Source organism: Tachyglossus aculeatus (genome assembly GCF_015852505.1).
Source record: "Tachyglossus aculeatus isolate mTacAcu1 chromosome 12 unlocalized genomic scaffold, mTacAcu1.pri SUPER_6_unloc_1, whole genome shotgun sequence".
NCBI lineage: Eukaryota > Metazoa > Chordata > Mammalia > Monotremata > Tachyglossidae > Tachyglossus > Tachyglossus aculeatus.
In genome coordinates this window covers 11,954,288-11,977,193 of record NW_024044828.1, presented here as the reverse complement: position 1 = coordinate 11,977,193, position 22,906 = coordinate 11,954,288, and the positions used below count along the sequence as shown (strand labels likewise).

At 44.0% G+C, this 22,906-nt stretch overlaps 1 protein-coding gene across 2 annotated transcripts in view; it reads left to right on the top strand.

Annotated features, from left to right (window-relative positions):
* The window catches only part of PROSER2 (proline and serine rich 2), a 30,519-nt gene extending 9,795 nt beyond the window's left edge, over positions 1–20,724 (top strand). The window contains exons 2-4 of one of the 2 annotated variants that reach the window (XM_038741469.1): positions 4,415–4,640; positions 15,290–15,542; positions 16,980–20,724. In XM_038741469.1, the coding sequence (XP_038597397.1) occupies positions 4,503–4,640; positions 15,290–15,542; positions 16,980–18,031 (1,443 nt within the window). In that variant the 5' untranslated portion in view covers positions 4,415–4,502 and the 3' untranslated portion in view covers positions 18,032–20,724. Of the gene's footprint in view, positions 1–4,414; positions 4,641–15,289; positions 15,573–16,979 lie in introns of both variants that reach the window. The other variant, XM_038741468.1, reaches the window with a different exon arrangement.
* The last annotated feature ends 2,182 nt before the right edge of the window (positions 20,725–22,906 follow it).

The window sequence follows — 22,906 nt, the reverse complement described above, 5'->3', positions numbered from 1 at the left end:
GAAAATCCAATTCATGGGGGTTTGATGTTCTAACGAAGGAGATTGGAAAAGGTAAAACTCAGCAACCGGAATTGGAAAATTTAGCCATTGGAGGGACAGGCATGTTTTATCTCTTGATCCCAAAGTCCAGAGGTCTTTATGCACTAACGGGAATAAGGCTGGAATTAAGTTGACAGGTGAGAATTAAGGAATGCAGAGTACAGAGTTGAGAGGGAGGGATGACTGCTATAAAATCTCCTCTGTCTTGTCCTGGGGAAAGATCATTTCCATTTCAAAGAATCGGTTTGGGGAAGACTGGCTTAATTGCAAAACTGGGCACAAATGAGATGCCAATCTGTGACAGTCAAAAATGGTAAAATCCTTTTGATGGTTAAACGCTGGTTCCCCAGGTAAGATCATAAAGGGAACAAAAGACAGGTGCCCCCCCAAACACAGTATATAGGAAACCCCAATCAGTACACATCAGAGGAGAAGCCTGGGGTGTTGACGAGTGGTAAAACTGTCATCGATGACTTGCATTGATATTCAGCCTAAATAAATGAACTGACCCTTTCAGTAGATGAATTATCCTGACAATGAGGACTTATTAGCAGGAATCTTTCCCTGAGAAATTCTGGTCTCCTCCTTATTCATCTGATCAGAAGGGTCAGGGGCTGAGTATACGAGAAGGACCTGGGTTCTAATTCCACCTTGACCGCTTGCCTGCTGTGTGACCTTGGGCAAGTTGCTTCACTTCTCTGTGCCTCAGTTACCTCATCTGTAAAATGAGGAATAAAACTGTGAGCCCCTTGTGGGACAGGGACTGTGTCCAATCCAATTATCTTGTACCTACCCCGGCGCTTAGAACAGTGCCTGGCACATAGTAAGCACTTAACAAATACTATTATTATTAGCCAGAGGATGTTTTGGGATTTACCTTTGCCAGGAAGCAGCAGCTGGGAGTTCCTGAGGTAAATCAGACTGGGTTTGAAAAGGGGAATTCAGGTGAGATCCTTTTTCCAGATTTGTGAGGACTCCTAAGAAGCCCAGGTATGTCATTAACACTTTTTCAGTATGTCACATCTTCAGGGAATAGATACCCCTTTTGAAACAGTGGCCCTCTGGGGGTGCTATTACAGTGAGAGGACTATATGTGGATCCAAAACCTTATACTGATCCATCCTCCAAAAACAGTATTTATATTCTAGTTCATATTTTCCAAGTGAAACCACCTCCTGGAACAAAGAGCAAGTGTGCTTATCTCCTCTACTGGATGAAGAAATTATCCATTTCCTTTAGAACATAAGGGAGGAAAGCATCCATTGGATGGGGCCAAGAGAAAAGTAGGAATAGAGCTAGCAGCCTTGTTTAGGAGTGGGTCAACATTGGAGCCTCAAAGTGACCATTTCAATGAAAACAAGAGAAGAAATGGTGGCACAGCCATCCCTCCTTCAGTTCCCTATTTCCATACCCAGGAAGAGAGTGTGGGAATGATCACATTCCCTACTGTACCAGAAAGGGGCCTCCTTCTACCCTACATGAAGCCTCTTAATAGTAGGGATGTTATGTAAATGACTGGCTCAAAGACACACTAGGTTATAATTTGTGAATCCTTAACTTTTAGTCCTGTGCCCAGCCACTTAGCATCCTGTCTAAACGAAGGAAAGGGGCATTTCATTTATCAACTCGTAAGCTGAGGGAGGGCAGGGAACGTGTCTACCGCCTGTGTTGAGTTGTACTGTCCCAGGCACTTAGTACAGTGTTCTGCATACAGTATGTGCTCAATAAATATCATTGATTGAGTAGTATTTGCGGAATGCCTACTGTGGGAAGAGCCCTCTGTTCAGCACTTGGAAGAGTTCCGTCAAGTTAGTGGACATGCTTATATCCTCAAAGAGTTTTCAGTCTAGTTACTAACCTCTCCTGGCTGTAGGTTTCAGATACTCCAATAATAAACATAGGAAGAGTCAGCTATTCTCCTAAATAGCAATCAAGCCTCATCCATTCAAGTCTAGAGATTTTAAACTAGCTATAAGGCTGTCTAGTCATTTTTTTTAACATTAGAAACTAGAAAAGGCCTATACATCTTAGTAATTTGAGAAAAAAGTATTCCTCATACTTTGACACCAAATAACTTTCTTAGTTTGTTTCATAATTGTATTTGTGCAGACCTTACTCAATATTCACATAGTTTGACTAGCATGTAGTTTCAGTTTACAGTATGCTAGGATGGCTTAGTAAATATTTACTTACAACTGAAGAGCATTTACATAGGATATCAGCATGTCATAATATTTTGAGGTTTATTTTAATAGCTGAGATTCAACTTATAAACATTCGTATTGCACCATTTAAAAGTAAATTGAGAGCAAAGAATGTGTATGCCTCTTAAAAATTTTGTTAAAGGTTATAATTCAACAAGTATGATTATTTTTAATAACAGGGAAGGTTATAATAATTTCTATTAGCTTTATATGGGTAGATTAAATTATTTTCAAATAAACTGTTTTTTGAAATACAGTTGTTTTAAACTGTATCTTTACTATATTCCTGTTTGGGGGAGTCTCAGAAGACCAAGCATTTTACTCTTCTTGACTGTAAGCTTGTTATGGTGTCTGCTCATTCTATTGTACTCTCCCAAGCACTTAGTACAGTGCTCTGCACATAGTATGTGCTCAATAAATACTGTTGATTGATTGATGAAGGGTAGTTCTGCATTTCTGAAGGAGCCTGGGAAAAGTCCCAGAGGAACTGAGGAATTGGTGCTGGTCTCTGTCCCACCGGCAAGATCTTGGAGGAACTAAGTGAGGGTCAACGTCCTAAGGCAGAGCCGTTCTACTTTTCTGGGAGCCTGGAATAAGTCATAGAGAAATTAGGGGGTTAGGGCTGGACTCTGGCAGCCTGAGATCCTTGAACTTATCTCTGGGAGCCTGTGACCAATAGGGTAAAAAGGGAGCCAAGGTAAAAGGTTGTTTCGTGGAACCTGAAACAAACTGGGTTAAGATCTAAGAGGTCTAAAGCGAGTGACTGCGCGATCAGGATTGTATTAGGACTTGCAAGTATTATTGCTGCATTCCCGGAACCCCGGCTACATCCAGTGAGAGTGGAGGGTCATGTTAAAAGTGAAGACCTGTGGATTCCCTTGTATCCACAGCTGAGTACTAAGGAAGATCCATCTCAGGCCTCCTGAGAGGGAAAACTGGATCTCAGGGGGTTCTACCATCCCACCAGTGCTTTCTGATAAATTCCTGCCCCTAACCACACCCATCCATTAGAATGGCTATGAGCAAATTCTTTAGCAGGGGAGGGAGCGCAGAGGAGAAAGGGAGATGGTTAGGATGAATAACCCCAGTGAGACAGAAAGCTGTGAGTTGTCTTTTCTATAATTACTGGTTTGGCAGCAAAAGTGGCAAAGAGCTCATTCTTGTAAAGCAAAAAAGTCTGAAGTCACATAAATTCTCTCTGAGCTAGAGGCTGCTTTTGAATTCCTTGCCGAGTCACGTTTTTACATAGCTAGAATGCAGTTTTAAAGCCTACCCTCTGTATGTGTACTCTGTATCTATTGGATTTACACTGAGTCCACATTCCTCATTTGGCCAGTTGAATTTCCAGCACAGCTAGTGCTGAAGCTAAATTTTGGGGCACCTTGCCAGTCCTTGATCATATTTACTGAGCACTTATTATGTGCAGAGCACTGTGCCAAGCGCTTGCGAGAGCACAGAGCACCATAATTAGCAGGCATGTTCACTGCCCACAATGAGCTTACAGCCTAGAGGGGGTGACAGACATTACTATGAATAAATAATTTATAGTATATAATTTAAAGGTATGTACATAAGTACTGTGGGTTTGGGGGTGAGGAGAGTTTCAGATGTCCAAAGGTGGCAGAATAGAACCAGTTTATTCCTGTCAGGGATAGCCCAATTTGAATTTGTAGAAAAAGGACCACTAAGCATCTAGTAACTTTATATTTAGTCATCAGCTCATGGTATTGGTTTGGCGGTGGCCACAGTTGGTGGTTTCTGGGGTCCTTACGTAGGAAAGAGAGGAAGAAGGTTTTGACACCTTGATAGTCTAGAACAGATCCCATTCAGCTTTAACCTTGAGGCTGGGCTTAGCCTGCCTCAATTAGATCACTGTTTTTGGCGTAGACCCAAGCTGGTATTGGAGGAGAAATGTAGAAATGTAGAAATTGCGTGTAGAAATGCAAGTCCAGAAGAAGGCTTGGTGACCCAGCATTTCTAGCTCAAAGGAGATCCCCAAGAAATGCGGAGGAACTTGGACAAAGCTTGGGACTCAGAGCTCTGGCTCACCTTTTTCTTCATGTCCAAAAAGGAAATGTAAGAGCAAACCGATTTAGGTTGATACTTTGTTTTTGGATCATTTCTCTAGTGCTCTGCTGCTAACTTCCGCAATGCCGTTTTTCACTTTGTAGAAATGATCTTTGGCCTCAGAACAGTGCCTGTGGTGCTGGATGCTTTCTCCACTGCCTGACCAAGACAACTGCTGGAGCGGCTGGGGAGATGCCTAGGAATCTTCTGAAGTCGGATTTTTCAGAAATGGACTCTGATATGTCACCCAACTGCAAGCTCAGTGACTCGGGCAGGGGAGGGAGTCTGGAGAGTCGAAGCAGCGGTTCTCGGACCCGAAGTTTTACCTTGGTGAGTGGTGGTGAAGGCCAGTGCTTCAGGGAGCAAAGCCCTGCTCATTTTCCATTTTTGGCGGGGAGGTGTATCTTTTCCTGGTATTATTTCTGGGGGTGATTGGGGAGCAATGGCATGTACCAACATAAGGGTGGCAAATTTTAGATGCTCCTTTTCTGGAGTGACTGTCTGTGTCACCTCTACATGTGTGATCTTTGCTGTCCTCTTGGTCTCAGGTCTACTGCTGTGGAATCATCTTTTTATGGTATTTGTAAATTGCTTACTATGTGTCAAACACTGTTTTAAGAGCTGAGTTTGGTACAAGTCCCTGTCCCACATTGGGATCACAGTCTAGGAGGAAAAACAGGTATCCCCATTTTACAGTTGAGGAAACCGAGGCACAGAGAAGTTGTGACTTGCCCAAAGTGACACAGCAAGTAGTTCATGCATTCATTCAATCATATTTATTGAGCGCTCACTGTGTGCAGAGCACTGTACTAAGCGTTTGGGTTGGCAGAGCCGGGATTAGAAACCAGGTCCTTCTGACTCCCACGCCCATGGTCTCACCATTAGGTCACACTGCTTCACTGTCCTGAACCTATCCCTGTACCCTTGACATTTACAATGGCCGTGGGGTCATGGAGTTGGTGGTCTGGAGGGTGTGGAGCTTCACAGCCAGCAAGACCCAGCGTGGCTCAGTGGAAAGAGCACGGGCTTCGGAGTCAGAGGTCATGGGTACAAATCCCAGCTCTGCCAGTTGTCAGCTGTGTGACTTTGGGCAAGTAACTTAACTTCTCTGTGCCTCAGTTCCCTCATCTGGAAAATGAGGATGAAGACTGTGAACCCCCCGTGGGACAACCTGATCACTTTGTAACCTCTCCAGCACTTAGAACAGTGCTTTGCTTATGGTAAGCGCTTAATAAATGCTATTATTATTATTATTATTATTATTATTATACTAGATTGCAGAGACCTCTTCTCATGTTAACTTTGGGACACTCCATTTTATGTGGTTGTTTTGTTCTCGTTCTCCTTTGGGAGAACATTTAAGGACAAATTGATGGAAACTGAAGTATCGGAGTTTCCTTAAGCACTAAAAATTAGGAAATTTGAGTTTATCCTGAACCGGATACTAAGGATGTCTGCAAGATGGCAATTAGATAGATAAAGCTCTTAGACTAAAATTTTCCCAAGGCAGATCACATCCGAAGGGTGGAAAGTAAAGAACCCCATACCTTTTTTTTTTTTTTTTAACTGTAAAAGACTTTTTTCATCTGGAACAATGTCTTGTCCTAAATGAAAGTCCCACAGATCATCTATGAGAGGGGTCGGTGAATAAAGGCAGCAAGTCAGGGTAACACAGAACGGAGAGGGAGAAAAGGAAAGGAGGGCTTAGGGAAGGCCTCTTGGAGGAAATGTGCCTTCAGTAAGCCTTATTGAAGCGGGGGAAGGGTAATTATCTGTTGGATATGAGGAGGGAGGGAGTTCCAGGCCAGAGGCAGGATGTGAGCAAGAGATAGGTGGTAAGACAGATGAGTTCGAGATACAGTGAGAAGGTTGTCATTAGAGGAGTGACGTGCGTGGGCTAGGTTGTAGTAGGAGAGTAGCGAGGTGAGATAGGGAGCAAGGGGGTACTTTAAAGCCAATGATGAGGTGTTTTTGTTTGATCCAGAGGTGGATAGACAAACACTGGAGTTTTTGAGGAGTAGGGAAACATGGCCTGAATGGTTTTTGTAGAAAAATGATCCAGGCAGCAGAATGAGATATGAAGTGGAGTAAGGAGAGACAGGAGACCAGGAGGTCAGCAAGGAGGGTGATACAGTCATCGAGGCGGGCTAAAATAAGTGGTTGTATTAATGTGGTAGCTGTTTGGATGGAGAGGAAAGTGGATTTTAGTGATGTGCAGGTCAAACCAACAGGATTTAGTGATTGGATTGAATATGGTGGCTGAATGAGAGATAAGAGTCAAGGATAATAATAATAATAATAATTATGTCATTTAACTGCTTACTATGTGCCAAGCACTGTTCTAAGCACTGGGTGGTGGGGGGGAATATAAGGTAATCAGGTTGTCCAACGTGGGGCTCACGGTCTTAATCCCCATTTTACAGATGAGGTAACTGAGGCTCAGAGAAGTGAAGTGACTTGCCCAAAGTCACAGCAGACCAGTGGCAGAGCCGGAATTAGAAACCAAGACCTCTGACTCCCAAGCAGGCCGGGGAGTCAGCTAGGCCATAACGGCAAGGCTACAGGATTGTGAGACAGGAAGTATGGTGGTGCTGTCTACAGTGAGGGAAAGTCAGGGGGAGGACAGGTTTTGGGTGGGAAGATAAGTTCTGTTTTAGACATATTAAGTTTGAGGTGATGGGAGGACATCCAAGTAAAGCTGTCTTGAAGGCAGGAAGAAATGCGAGACTGCAGAGAGGGAGAGAGATGAGGGCTGGAGATGTAGATTTGGGCATTGTCCTCATAAAGGTGGTAGTTGAAGCTGTAGGAATGAATGAGTTCTCCAAGGGAGTGGATGTAGATGGAAAATAAAAGGGGACCCAGAACTGAACCTTGTGATGTACTCAGTATTAGCGGTTGGGAGGCAAAGGAGGAGCCCACGAAATAGACTGAATGAGCGGCCAGAGAGATAGGAGAACCAGGAGAGGTGATTAGTTAGCTCAAGATAGGGGCTTTTTAAAGAAAATATTAGCGATGGCAGGTGCCTACCACATTGGTCTGTTCCAGCATAGTGTTGAATCTTCATCTGGAAGTCAAGGATTCTATCAAAACCTCACCCCTCTTCTAGAGGGCTGCATTTCAACTATGAAGTATTGAGTGGGATGATTTCCACCTGCCACATGGTGAAGTGCTAAATTTACCAAAGATAACATTGGGCCATCCTAGTGCTATTTACTATTCCACACTTATTGCTTTCCTTGTAATATCCTATGTGAAATCAGGAAGCTGAGAGCAGTTTAGGAAACTATACTTGGTCCAACTCCTTCCCAAATCCCATAGTTAAACTTGTGTAAAACTCTGTTATAAAGCACACACCAAAGCTATTGCTGTCAGCCACCTCCTGAGGCAATTTACAAGGATCTGCTATTGGGAAATGCCTCTCTGGGCACCTTGAGAGTGGTGAAAACCACTCTCAAGTGGAGAGGGCCTGTATGTACTCTCCTTTCATCAAAAATGACCTTTGTATGAGTGATCTCTCTGGAAATGAAGAAAACAAAATAAACAATAGCATATTTTCACTCTATGCCCTTTAAACTCTGTGATGATACAACTTAGTCAATCAGCAAGTGTCTGCAGGTCCAATAGTATGTTTACACACATTTTGAACCTGGCCTAAAAAAAGTAATGGAAAACAGGATTATAACCTTCAGAAGGACTTAATTAACTCTCTTGAGGAAATACTATCTTTCCTAGCCAGAAGCAAGTGAAACAAGATTTTAAAATGAACCTTTGACATAGAATGGTTACCCTATTTAAAGCAAGAGTTTTCTGAAATCCACAGTGATTTGGGCTCTCCATCATAGAGAATGTGCCCATAGAGAATTAACCCATTCCTGAACTCTAGGGACTTTCCTCCGTAGCTTAAAAATAAGCCTAAGAAAATAAACCATGTGAAGTAGAACTGACGAAGGCAGTTCTCCATTGCAAAATGACCTGTACTGAGATCCTTTATGGCATTTTTCTGTGTCAGCATTGGGCATAGGTACAGGGAAGGCTCAAAATTATTCAGTCTATATACTGTGTGTGTACTGTCAGGGCACTGTACTAAGAGCTTGGGAGAGTACAACACAGCAGTATAACAGACCCATTCCCTGCTCACAACAAGCTTACTGTCTAAAGCTTTGAATTTCTCAGCTGGTCATATTCCTCCCAATAAGGATTATTTCCCCCAGGTGTGACACGCTTTTCAGTTCTATTTGTTATCAGAATAACCCCCGTCATGGCATCTGGCTTCCTCAGTGAATTCATTTGGTAATTGGCTATTTGAGATGTGTTAAATTTTCTTGAGGAGTTAGAAAATAAAAACTTTCCTCTTAATTTCCACCAGCGAGCTCTGTCATGACTGCCTTCTTGGCTAAGGTAACACAAGATAGTTAAGGTGGAGACGTTTGCCAGAATCCATCTAGAGAATGTGAGAATCCTGTTGGTGATGATCAGTACACATAAGCCGCCTCTTCCTCGTTATTCGTATTTATTAAGTGCTTGTATGCAGAGCACTATACTAAGTGCTTGGGAGAGTACAGTACAACAGAATTGGTAGACACGTTCCCTGCCCACAATGAGCTTACAGTCTAGAGATGAGCTTGTAGTCTAGCGATGAGCTTGTAATCCTCCACACTTATCATGATCTCTTATTTGGGCTTGACTCACAAAGTACCTGCTCATAGGAGTCCACCAGTTTAGAGGCCAAGATGTTATAAAACACCCAGTTCTGCTTACTGGGGTTTCATGACCATCCTGGGTTCCTAGGAAGGACTTTCTTAAACTGTTGTGGCCTTAAAGTAGTATCCGGCAACCTGTGAACCCAGATATGACCTAGCAGAAACTAACATCGTCCACTTTTTGGTTCTGTAATCAAAACTGTTCACGGACTCTCACCACGGTGTCTGGATTGATGCCCTGGTCGTATTCCCTAAGTGGGGTTAGCTGTGTTGGTTTATAAAGTGATGGTGAAGCAGTGTGTGTGCCACGGTATGTTGGTTGGGGGGCATCTTAATCAGCTGTATGGGCATCAGCCTTCTTTGGTAGGTTGCAAAGAAGCTTGAGTGTTTCAAACCACTAGGAGTGGAGTAGGAGTGGTGGTGTCTCTTCTCCTGACCCTCCCCCACCATACTGTTTCCCATGCCCATTCCCAAATCTGCATTATCAGAGAGCAGTAAAGTACTTCTTGGGCAAACTGACAGCTTATGTTATGTGCCTGCTTTTCAGACAATCACATTAGCCCAGAAACTTGTCGCAGAATAACCACAAAATCCTTGCCCAGTTAGGTCACCTCCTGTATTACTGGATTATTTGACTTATTTCTAAAATTGTTCCTGCCACCAGAGCTGTTGTAGTCCTTCACTTGCAGTGTCATTGAACTGAAGTGTGGCTCTTCAGAGGCATTTTCCTGTAGACCCAGAGAGGAGCCAAGCGGCTGGTGTTGTCATAAGATTGGAGCTTGTTGGGGGACAATAGAGCAATAAATTTTAAGATTTCTCTAGTTTGCTAGTGATGATATTCTTCTTGAGTTCAATATTCAAGGATTTATCCTCTCTTTGAGAAGTGCCAGGCTAGAAAATTTATTTTAAGAGGCTAAACCTGCCTCTCGATATGTCAAGGAGCCCTTTTGGGGCCCTGTCGTTATCATCCAGTTTTTGACTGGGGGACTGGGCCCTTGTTTAGATTATAAAGCTATCATGAGCGCAGTCAGACTCGACCAGTGCTTAGGGGAGACTATACTGATTCCGATCCATATATTTTTGAGGGATTGGCGTGTCCCATTCTTAGGCCAAGAGTACTATGGTTTCCTTAGTGGTTGGAATGTGTCGTTAATGGCTTGTAAAGATAATCAGATCTTTGAGCCCATGGAGTTTTTGGAGAGTCTTCTGTTTTAAGTGCTTTAGGAATCCCTAGATAATAACATGTATTACGTTCCACAGGCTTTGGGGTTGAGATGTTGCCAGAATCCAGTGAGATGCTTCCATGCATTCCTACGCACACTTAGAGGTGTGGTAGCTGTGGGTTGGTTTTGTAGGTTGATCATAAAGTGGTTTATAAGCCTGAAAGTACTTGCCCTCACTCCTCAGCCCAGCCCTGTGCATTTAAAGTCCCTATTTATGGAATCCTGTTAAAGTGCTCTGATGACGGGGTTTGTGTTGCTGTTCTGCAAAGCAAGCACACAGCATTCTGTGTTCACCCGAACAAACTGATTTTTCTTTTCAGATCCCACCGCTTCCCAGGAAGCTGTGCAGTAATGATGTGTTTATGCTTACTCCTGTTACATAGATTTTTTTCTCTTGTTTAACATCCAGCTTATATTTCTCCTCCAATATATTTGATAACCACCTTCAGAAGCAAAACTAAGGGGGAGATTTGTGTCCGGTACCTCTTCAGTCAGGGCCCATAATGTTGCCACCGTGCTTGAAGCAGCTGTTACTGAGAAGCATGTTTTACTGGGAGCTCATGGAGTTGAGGGGGATATTTCCAAGAGCTTCTACCCAGGTGCCTCACTATTCCCCTCCACCCCACCCCCTCGAGGGACCATCCAGATTCCGATGCCACCCGTCTCTGAGAGATATATGGCAGAATTTCCTTGATCTGAGACCCTGGAGAGGCAAGTGGTATTTGTGGAGAACCTACTGAGTGTAAGACTAAAAATAATTGTGGTATTTAAGTGCTTACTATGTGCCAGGCACTGTACTAAGTGCTAAGGTGGATACAAGTAAATCGGGTTGGACACAGTCCCTGGCTCGCAGTCTTAATCCCCATTTCACAGATGAGGTAATGGAGGCACAGAGGAAGTGAATGACTTGCCCACGGTCACACAACAGGCAAGTGGCAGAGTCAGGATTAGAACCCAGGATCTTCTGACTCCCGGGCCTGTGCTCCAACCACTAGGCAGTGCTGAGCGACTGGGAAGGTACAAGAAGAAGCGAAGGCTATGTTTTCTGCCTGCCAGGAGCTTTCAAAAAGTGGTAGCTAAGAAAAGGGTCTGATAGTGATATAGTGTGGACTGATTGCTGTTCTCCTATCAGTGTTTATCATTGAGACATTCTAGTTTTCTCATGATGTCATTTTCAAATACAATGGGGAGTGGGCATATGATGGAATGTCCTTTCATCGGCTGCCATTCAGATCTTCAACATCCTGTCTCCACAAACCCCATTTAACTTTCCTTATGTCTCCAAGGAAGGTGTGGCCCGACTTTGATCATTTGGGGGGGATGGCAAAATTGAAGATTTCCAAAGTGGAATTATTTGTCAGGTTTGGGTGGTCAGATCCTCCACCATTCTGAGAAGAGAGTTTTGAGGTGGGCTTGGGTTACTACAAGGGGAAGGACGTAGAAAGGAAGGGAATCTGTTCTAGGGTAAGGAAAGATTGCCGGCCCTTTTCTCTCAGACTCTCAGAGATGGAACTGAGTGGGACTGAGGGGGAGGAAACAACTCCATTTTAGAAGCAGGGCACTGAATCTTATCCCAAAAATGATAGGTTGGGAAACAGATCGCACAACAGCTTTATTGTTTCGGGGGGCAGCAGCACCAGTGTTGTTCAGTTTCCCAGGGTCTCTATCTGGCATCTGAAATGCCAAGCCATTTGGGCTGACGTGCCCATCTCTTACCACACTGAGGGGAACCAGTTGCTTTCCTGGGTTGGCAGCAGCTCTTCAGCGCTCACTGTGATATGCAGAAATGGCAGAGGCACCTGTTATTGTGGCTGAGGGTGTCCTCTCGCTGGGCCTCACTATGGTTTGGCTCAACAACCCTGAAAGAAGATCAGAGATCCAGCAGGATGGGAACACTAGCCTTCCCTTCCCCTTCCTCAAATAATGCAGTCGCTTATTGTGTGCAGAGTGCTGTACTAAGTGTTTGGGAGAGTTTAATAGCCTTAGTAGCATGAAGCAGCATGGCCTAGTGGATAGGGCATGGGCTTGTGAGTCAGAAGGACCTGGGTTACAATCCCAGCTCTGCCACTTGTCTGCTGTGTGACCTTGGGCAAAGTTCGTTCATTCATTCAATCATTTATTGAGCGCTCAATGTGTGCAGAGCACTGTGCTAAGCACTTGGGAAGTACAAGTTGGCAACACATAGAGACGCTCCCTACCCAACAACGGGCTCACAGTCTAGAAGGGGGAGACAGATAACAAAACACGTGGACAGGTGTCAAGTCGTCAGAACAAATAGAATTAAAGCAAGTCCCCTAACTTCTTTGTTCCTCAGTGACTTCATATGTAAAATGGGGATTAAGATAGTGAGCCCTATGTGGGACAGGGACTGTATCCATCTTGGTTAGCTTGGATCTACGCCAGTGCTTAGTACGGTGCCCGGCACATAGTAACAGATATCATGCTTAATAAATATCATTTTTTAAAAGTGATCCAACCCGGAGAACAATATATTATTTTCCGAAAAGTTTGTAACTCGGAATGGCGGTGCCCCAAGCTCCCTCAGAAGCCTGGCCTATGTTTTTATTCCCCTCACAGTCAAGAATCCCATATGACCCTTGTATCTGACCCATATTCCTCGTGCTTTAATTCAGGCCCATTTCCTGTAGTTTGGGCCCTACTGGACTTGGAGAACTGGTCAACTTTCTCCATTAAAAACAACTTTATAACCTGGAAGACCATTTTTCTCTCTAGCCTTCTCAGCCCTAGTCCTTTAACCTTTCCTCATAGGAGCTGTTTTCCATCCCTTTGGTCACTTTGCTGCTCTTCTCTGGGCCATCCTTTTTAAAGTGCCCTGGCCAAAGCTGGACATAATCACTTTTAATCAGGCCTGACCTGGGCAGAGTTTAGCAAGAAGATTATTTCCTGGCATTTGTGCATCATATTCCTATTAATACATATTGGCTTTTAAAATAGCTGCAGTACATCTGGCCCAAATTTGGCTTGAGGTTAACTACAACTCCCAAGTCGCTCCTGTCATCTCTAGCCAGTTTCCCCCCCATCGTATATTGTTCGATCTTCTACTTCAGTCTATTAAATTTAATCCTGTTGTTATAGGGTCAGTTTTTCCAGTATAGCAAGGTCACTCTAAATGCTAAAACTGTCTTTATTCTCAAACCCTTCTGTAATCAGCACCAATTGTTCCTTGCTGGGATACCTAGTAATCCAACAAGCTAAGTGGTAGTCAGCCTTTTGGAAAGTATGTAGCTGGATTTCTAAAGTGGTGACTCCCCATCAGAGCAAACATGGGCCTTAAGTGGTTATGGGGCAGGGGGTAGGGGCACCTCTGATTTCTGTGGCTGCCTTGGGACCGTGCTACTCTTTGCTTACTCCTCCCTGACTCACCACTAATTTCTGCCTCATTCAGATGATTTTTTTTTCTAATGGTACATGTAAAGTGCCTACTATGTGCCGGGCACTGTACTAAGCACTGGGGATACATACAAATTAATCAGGTTGGACACAATTCGTGCCCCACATGGGACTCAGTCTTAATCTCCATTTTACAGATGAGGGAACTGAGACATGTATTTGCCCAAGGTAATACACAGAAAAGTGGCAGAGCTAGGATTAGAACCTAGGTCCTCTGCTTCCTGGCCTGTACTGTCTCCACCAGGCCATTCTTCTTCTCTTGTCCAAGGTCTTAAGAGTCTCTTGTGCTCTGCACTTACCTGCCTACTTCTTGGCCCCTGGTTGATTCTCCTCAATCAGTTGTATTTATTGAGTGCTTACTGTATGCCGAGCACTGTACTAAGTGCTTGGGAGAATACAGTATAATAGAGTTGGTAGACAACGTTCCCTGCCCACAACCACAGGAAATGATAGCTTGGGATGTAAAGACAGTGCTCAACAGCTGTCTAGTTTGCATATCTCACCCAGGGTCAGCTTTCTAGGAAACAGTGCAGACACCCTCTCCGACAAAAAGTTCTCCAACGTATTCACTAAAGACTCCAAATAGTATGTGAACACCACTGCCATTTTGGGAAACTTCTGTCTGACTCCACCAGAAAAGTGTGTGCTCGGTGTATATGAGGGAAAACTGGATTAACATTTATAGTTCTCTACTATTTACCTCACCTGAATAGCCCTCAGTTGGACCTGCTTCCCCATCTTAAAGTGGAAGTCCAACAACGTATGTGTACTTTGTCAAAGTGCTTAAACACCAGGTCGGCACAAAACCACTAAAGTTGAAAACATCTTCTCTTGACGGCTGGTCTCGGGCTACCAGGGAACTTTTGAGCCAAACCATCATGAAACGTCAAAAGCTCCACATTTGCCCAGTTTGCCGTGCTTGCTCGCCTTGCCCAAGCAGGCATTGCCAGGTGGATTACCTAAGGGCATATAGCAAGCCAGTCTACAGAAGTACAGGGATTAGTATTCAAAGCTGCCTCGCCTGCAGGATGACTGTGCATTCTCTCTCCTCCAGCAAGAGTTAGTCAACGTTTCATAAAGGTGAAGGCCAGAGGTCATTTAAAGGGGAAGATAAGACATGCCTTTTAGGAATTTACAGCCAAGCAGGCATTTTTGGGCGTGCTTCAGAGATATAGGTAAGAGTCATAAGAAGCAGTGTTGCCTAGTGGATAAAGTATGGGCCTGGAGGTCAGAGAACCTGGGTTCTAATCCTGGTTCCACCACTTGTCTACTGTGTAATCTTGGGCAAATCACTTCACATCTCTGTGTCTGTTACCTCATCTGTTAAATGGGGATTAAGACTGTGAGCCCCATGTGGGACATGGGCCATGTACAACCTGATTAGCTTGTATCTACCCCACAGCTTAGTACAATAAGCACTTAACAAATACCATTAAAAAACGTCAGAACTGGTTATATGTTGAGGGGTTTCAATTTCCATTTTAAAAGGACACTTTTGAAACTATCCTGATTAGGCAAGGGAAGGGTCTGAACCAAAGGGAGGAGATCAAATTACCTTTCAAGGCCCCTTTCATGTTCTGCCTTTCTCTACTTCATTAAGCCTCTGTTGCTTTACTCTGCCCCATTTTCTCAGTCTCATCTGCAGGATGATGAGAGCCTGCAGTTCCTCACCCACGAGGAAAAGGATGTCCTCCTGTTTTTCGAAGAGACCATTGACTCACTGGAGAACGAGCTGGATGATCCGACCCTCAACGACAGCGGGATCCACTGTCACTCGCCGAAGTCACTGGAGGAGAGTGCTTCCAGTCACTCGGAGTCAGAAGATATCATCGATTTGGTGCGACGGACTCCGGAGACCGGGGAGGTGGAGCAACCACGAGACATGTCCGCGGCTTCAGGTGATGCACAGACCATCGAGCCTGTTCCAGGTTTGTTCCGTTGGTGTGTCCGTCGTGCTCGGCTGGCCTGTACGGAAGTCCGATGAGACCACTTATGTGATGGTCGTTTGGTGGAGCCTCAGTGGGTGCTTTTCACTGCATTTTTTTATGGTGTTTCTTAAGCACTTACTATGCGCCAGGCACTGTACTTAGTGCTGGGATGATTACAAGTTAATCAGTCCATGTCCCACATTTTACAGATGAGGTGACTGAGACACAGAGAAGTTAAGTGACTTGCCCAAGTAGCAGACAAGTGGCAGTCGAAGGATAACACAGGCCCAGGACAGAAAGGGGGAAGTGGGATGGCTTAAAGTCAAGGGAAAAAAAATAAGCGAGCACATGCACATCTCTCCAAACTCACTTCATTTTGAGGGGCCGGCAAGGAGCTAGTTCCTCCTACTTGTACGACTGCAAAAATAGAAAAGATGTGGGTTATTCGGTTTAGGGCTTGAACTTTACCTGAGTTTCTCTGGAAGGGCTGCCTGTCCAACCCCTCAGCCACAGAGACTGTTGAAATCTCCCATCAAGATAGATGGACCAGTATGTGGTCTCTCAGAGTGGCTCGCCACACCTCTTTTAAAATATAGGTTTGGGTCAGCTCTGTTTATTTGGCAAGGTATGATTCAGTTCGTACCTCCAAATCCTGTCATAGGCAGCTGGTATTTAGTTGGTGCAAGGGAGAGGGGAAAAAAAAGATCAGGCTCCCGGCTTTTGCTAGGGACATCTTGCATAAACATAAATAAGGTGCAGAGATCGCACAAAGTTATCTGTGGCCCACTACGCCTGTATGCCGTAGTTACTCTTCAGTGAATGGATGAATTAATTTTTTCTCCTCCATCACCTGACTCTAGTAATCCAAAACCAAGAACTGGTTGGTTTTAGCTCTTGAGGGGGAAGGTGTAAAGAAGAGGAATACCAAAAGTTATTTAATACTGCTTTAATCCTAGAATAGAAAAGAAAACCTTCATTTTTGGATTATTCAGTTATGTATTCTAAACAGCAGCAAACCTTGTTTTGTGAATTAGGTTCCAAAGCTGCTGTGTCTTTGAGCAATCAGCTGGAGGTGGAATTGTAAACCGCGTAATTGGAGATGATTTAAATAGGGCATTTAAGCCTTCCTTTGCCACATGCTGAAGAAAGGAGTGGACTAGGAGTATTTATACACCCTGCCGGCCACCTAAGAGCTGAATGTACTTATCTTATGATCACTTCACTATCCTTAATACCCTTAAGGTCTAGTGAGAGCAGTGGGAGCAGAACTTTTTAAAGAGCTCCAGAGCAGAGACCCCCAGGCCTGTTAAAGAACTTAAAACATTTCAGGAAAGCAGAAGCAGGGTATTTTCTTCCACAGAAGCAAAGCATTTACTTATGACAGTTCTTGTTTCTGACTTTTTTCAGGATTAGGAATCTCTGGGAAAGTGAACGCAACCACCCTGGCCTTGAGGGAACAAGTGTCCAAGAGAACCCTGGCTCCTGACTCTGCTGTTTCATTGGTCACTCCTCTACCACCATCCCCACCTCTAGCATCCGCTCCGGTCCCTTCCAGGAAAGACTTTTTGTCCCCTTCCCCTCCAGCAGAGCACCCCAGACTCCTCCGTTCTGTCCCCACACCTCTCATCATCGCCCAGAAGATTTCTGAGATGCGGGGGGGGAGTGAGGGTCTCTCCCCAACATCCCCTTCGAAGGAAGGAAAACTCGGTGAATGGAGGACACTCTCACCAGTTCCTTCCTCTGCCCTAAATGGAGACCACTTCCAGTGGCACAGGCACCCAGCCACCCTGCCCGCCCCCAAGGTTCACCGGTTCCCGAGCAACATCAGTGTGACGAACAGCACCGGGAAGGAGTTCAACAAGACCATCTCCAAAGCAGCAGTCAGTGTGCAGGAGCGGAAGGCCCAGGTTCTCGCCAACATCAATGGGGTGGCCTTTCTCATGGGGGAAGTGGAAGACCAGCCGCAGAGGAACGATGTGTCCAACCAGTGGAGGAGCACCTCACCCAAGGACGTGGTCCCCGAGCAGAATCGAGATGAAGTCCCGGGCTTTGCCAAGGAAGTTCCGGGCCTGGTTGAAGTAGATAAGGTCGGCGGTGGCCACTCGTCCAAGGGTCAGCAGAGGGAACGGCCCGAACCAGTGTCCAACGGGTACCAGAACATCAATGAGGTCTTGAAGAGGGAGACCAGCCCCTTTGTCTCCACGGGCAAAACCATCACCTTCCGCCCAGAAGCAGCCTCCATCAATAGCAAGATCTCCCGCCAGAATGCCACCAAGAGCTTCTATGAACACCGGCAGGGGGACTTCGGTCAGGACGTTAGGAAGCGGACGAGCTCTCTCCCCAGGGTGGTGGGATTCAGACCGCAGGGGATCACCGTTCAGTTCTCTGGCCGCGGCTCGACAGAAGAAGCCCGGCGAGAGGCCTTGAGGAAGCTGGGGCTGTTAAAAGAGACCTCATGACCGGGGCTGTGGTAGTGAGAGCTGGAGAGGAGCTTGCAAGCTAAGCTCTGATGGATGGACCAAATGGCTGAAATGCCCCCACCTGTTCTTTCTCTCTCGCTCGGTCTCGGAAGGAACACGAGGACTGTTTGTCTGGTTTAGCAAGTCCAAAGCATACCTGGCCTTGAAATGGCTGAAGGTCCCTAAAACCTACCACTGCTTTAGAGGGGGCTACAAAGTGGCCTGATCTGCTGAGTCAGGGGAAGGGTGATTACCATGAAAAATGGCCTGGGGCCATGTAATTTCATGAAGGATATAAAATGCTTATCCTCATCCTCTCCCCATTGAAAACTTAATCTCTTGTTGGAAGAGAACTTCACACCATCTTTTAAAGTCTCGTGTGTCTATCACATTTGGGGAGTCAAAAGTAACTTTGAAGAAACCTATCTTCAAACCCAGTGGCACTCATGGGGCTATATTAATTTTTGTTTCATACGTGGAGGCCTTTGCTAACAGTTTCTTATATCCATCCACACTCTTCAACACCTGACTTGATATACCATTTAAGAGGTGACTTATTCCACACACCTTGATTGTTTGGGTTTTTTTTTTACCTGCCTTTTCGTAAAGGTTTCCAGTTCACATACATCTGATTACTGTGGTGTCTGTGAGATTTCTAATATGTCTATTGTCTTACTACTCTGAGGATAAAACCATTCAGGTTTATATGTGTATACTTATCTATATGAAGTACCATTTCGGGTGATTAACTTTTATTGAAGGATGGGGAAAAGGCTTTAGAACATTAATTACTGTGATTTTTGCCTGAGGCCCAGGAGTGAAAATAGGAGAATTGTGAATTTTAGAAGGGGAAAGTAGTTTTAAGAAAGATGCGTCCCATCAACTTGAAGGGATCGGGATATGTTTGCAATTCTCTACAGGGCTCATCCTCTTCTTTCCACTCCCTTAGCGGACTCTCAGCCATCTCCTCTTTGGGGCCAGTGATGCAGAAAATCAAAAGGTTTTGAAGCCATGGGATACTGATTTTTAATTTCAATCAATTTTGAACCTACTTTGGCTATAGGCCAGAAAGTTGTGTTTTCCTTAATCTCAATATCTATGTTTCCCAATTGAAAGAGTCAAAAAGAACTTGGATAAAGAAAACCAGTACATCTCTGGGAAACCATTGGTTTGGATTTTTGGATTTCTGGAGCAAAATTGCAACTTCATAATTAATAAAAGAAAGCAAACCAGCATATATTATATAACTAGATGAGAGGGGACAAGCCATGGGATTTAGATGCCAAGTTATAGCCAGGACTATTATTATTATTATCATTGTTGTCTCAGGGTGGCACCCCAAAACCCTGAAAACGGATTGGGACAAGCTAGACTGGAAGATCAGACCTACCCATTCTATTATAATGGTCTAAATACCACCCACTGTACTAAACATGTTGCTTTCCTGTATGATCCCTAAATGCATTGAGTCAACCTTTTTTTAAAGTGCTGTGAAGGAAAATTTTCATAATTGTTCATGAGCTTCCTAAGTTATATAAAATATTCTACTTTAGTCTTAAAAAATATTTAATCTTACCATGTATAGTTGCAACTTTTATGGAATCTGACTAGCTTTATTTAAAACCTGTAATTTTAGGCAGCTTTGAAAATAGCTTATTTTTGAATTTTTAGGCTGTTCATAATGGGTTCTTAGTGATTCAGGAGGCCTTTATTCTAGCTCAGTGAATGAGATGCCATACTCAGTGTTTAATATTTCTACAGAAAGTAGTCAGTGACTTCTCCTTCAGTGGAGTTGCAAGGTCTTGGCATTGCTGAAGTTTTTCAATAATCTGTATTCGTGCAGTAGCCTCCCGGGGAGGTTGTTTTTTTTTAAAAAAAAAAAAATGTGTTAACCAGAAATTTTACTGAGATAAGTGAGCTTTGCTACTTTAGAAAGATAGTCCTAATGATGCTTTTCTTTGAAAAATAAAATGGGGAATTTCTTTAATTTGGGAAGAGTTTTTGTTTTACTTTTTGAACCAGATCATGAGTTACTTCATTATTATTGGATTATACCCTCTATTTTCGTATTTGTACTCCACCTGGGATTTATTTTAGTCCATCAATTATATCCATTGTCATCCCTCCCCTAAATTTAAAACCGCCTCATTGTGCCTGAAACCGTAGTAATTAAAGCCATACGTTACATGTGAAGTTCAGTTTATAGGCTGCTAATGAAATAACCTGTAAGTTAAAGATGTGTAAGTTACATATTGTGTCTTTCGTGTTTTGTACCATATTCTGAGGGGTTCAAGTTACAAATGGTGACTCTTTTTGCTGGGACAACATGATTTGGCAGCCTTGAAGATTCAACTGGTTCCATCTAAAGGACCTCACAGAACAGTGGATGTGCAGTGAGAAGGAGAGAAACTTTATTCACCCAGTTGTGAGTGAAATTCTCTTGCTGGTTTCTTGTGTGGGAGCACATATTTGCTTTTGAATCCAGTCTCCACTATCCAATCCCATACTTTCAGCTCTTAGTTTGGAAAGACAAAATTGATTCAGTTGTTTGGGGCTAAAAAACAGCAAGTGTCTCACCTGAGAGCAGCAGTATTCTGTGGTTACCAAAGTTTCCAGTTTCCTCTGAAAATGTCCCCACTACTGCCTGCATGCACTTCCTATTACTCTTAAGTGTGGAAAAATATATAAACTGGCGGGAGACTTTGATATTAGCTGCTTTTTTTTTCCAGTTCCTGTGCTCCCCTAGAGATGTAATTGTGAACCCCTCCTTTCCTCGGAATTATTTTGTGGCAACTTTTTTTCTTCCTTGGGTGTGCAGTGAAGCAGCAAGAGCAGAGAACTTGGTGGTGAGTTGTGTTTTTTGGTGTCTGTCTCCATCTGAAGCAACTGGAATTGCAGTAGCGGGGTTATTTGAGATTTTTCCTCATAGAATATTGACAACCCGGACCCCTGAGTTTGATGCCTGGGTGGTATTGTAAAAAGATTATGTCAAGAGTTTGGGAGAGTTAATTAATAAGGCCTTATTAGAACAAGATTTTGTGTGTGTGTGTGTGTGTGTGTGTGTGTGTGTGTGTGTGTGTGTGTACACATATATTAACAAAAAAAGATTTGATCTGAATTTTTGCTTTTAAAAAAAAAATCCATATAATGAAAACTTCCTTCTGGGAAAAGAGTGGGTAAGAAAAGTTCGAGTTATGGACGGGCTCAGTGGCAGGTGTACATATTAGCTCACTTTTTTTTTTTTTAATAAGTGAATGATTGCCATTTGACTCCTGTACCATTCTGTCTGAAGGGAGAGGTACACTGGACGAAGGCGTAGCTGCTCTTTGGATATCTATTATTGCCATCCAATGACACATTCAGCAATAAACTCTTCCCTAAACTGCTTCTTGGGATCGTGAACATTCTGTCCTCAGAAATAACTTGCCTGAAGGAAGGCTATTTACCTCTTCCTAACCTTTGTTTCCTCATCTCCTCAGGACTGGTGGCTAGACAGTGGGAGAGGGAGGAGGGAGTGCCGGGGATGTGGTCGGCCAATTCATGTACAGACCTTCTCCACTTCAAAGCCAGGGACCAGGGAATGGGTTTTTTGTCCACTGCCAATCCGTTTGCCCTTACAAGCCTTCCAAAGTGGGATAATACCAAAAAACAGCTACAGGCCCCAGCGTGACCTAGTGGAAAGAACATGACCCTGGGAGTCAGAGGACCTGAGTTCTAATTCAGCTCTGCTGCTTGTCTGCTGTGTGACCTTGGGAAAGTCACTAACTTCTCTATGCCTCAGTTAACTCAACTGGAAAATGGCGATTAAGAATGTGAGTCCCATGAGGGACATGGATTGTGTCCAATCTGATTAACTTGTATCTACCCCAGCATTAGTGCCTGGCACAAAGCAAGCTCTTAACAGATACCCTTAAAAAAATGCCATCCAATCCTGAGTTATGGCAGTCTTGTAGTATCACCTGCCTTGTACCCATCTCAAATGAACATATTAGCCATTTTTAGCCAACATAGTGCAGCTGTGTATTCAAGCATGTTTCTAATCACCGGGCCCCTATTCTGCTCTTTCGGCAACTCCTATTCTGGTCTATCTGCAACTGCCTCCTCCCATTTCTCTTTATGTGTCCCCAGTTCTTCTTCACTGTGTCTTTTAAACACTTTGTCATTCTTGTTTGTGGTTCCTCAGTTCATAAAATAGCTATTTGTCCAAAGAACCAGTTGTTGAAGCAGCCTATATATGTTCGTACATATTTATTACTCTATTTATTTTACTTGTACATATCTATTCTATTTATTTTATTTTGTTAGTATGTTTGGTTTAGTTCTCTGTCTCCCCCTTTTAGACTGTGAGCCCACTGTTGGGTAGGGACTGTCTCTATATGTTGCCAATTTGTACTTCCCAAGCGCTTAGTACAGTGCTCTGCACATAGTAAGCGCTCAATAAATACGATTGATGATGATGATGAAGGCCACTCGGTGTTGCATCTAATCACTGCAGGGAAGACAATTCCCTGGCTATCCATTTTTCCCTCACCTCCATTCTGCTGCTTCCCAAACACGGACTGGCAAGCTGGGCTCTCCATCTTGGCCAGGGCTCCGAGCAGGAGGCAGGCCAGATGGAAAGCCGAGAGATAGGCTGGCTCTTCTGTCTCTGCAGGTCAATCAATGGTCTTTATTGAGCACTTAACCATACTTAACTATATCACGCACTTGGGAGAGTACAGTACAACAGATGGACAGATATTCCTGCCCACAAAGAGTTTGCAGGCTACAGGGGAAGAATCTCAATCCAGTTTGGTACTGTGTTGGGGCAAAGCTAAGAAAACCTCCCTCAGACTCTCTGGCCTTTCTTCCACAGCTGCCAATGCCTCCAGGCTG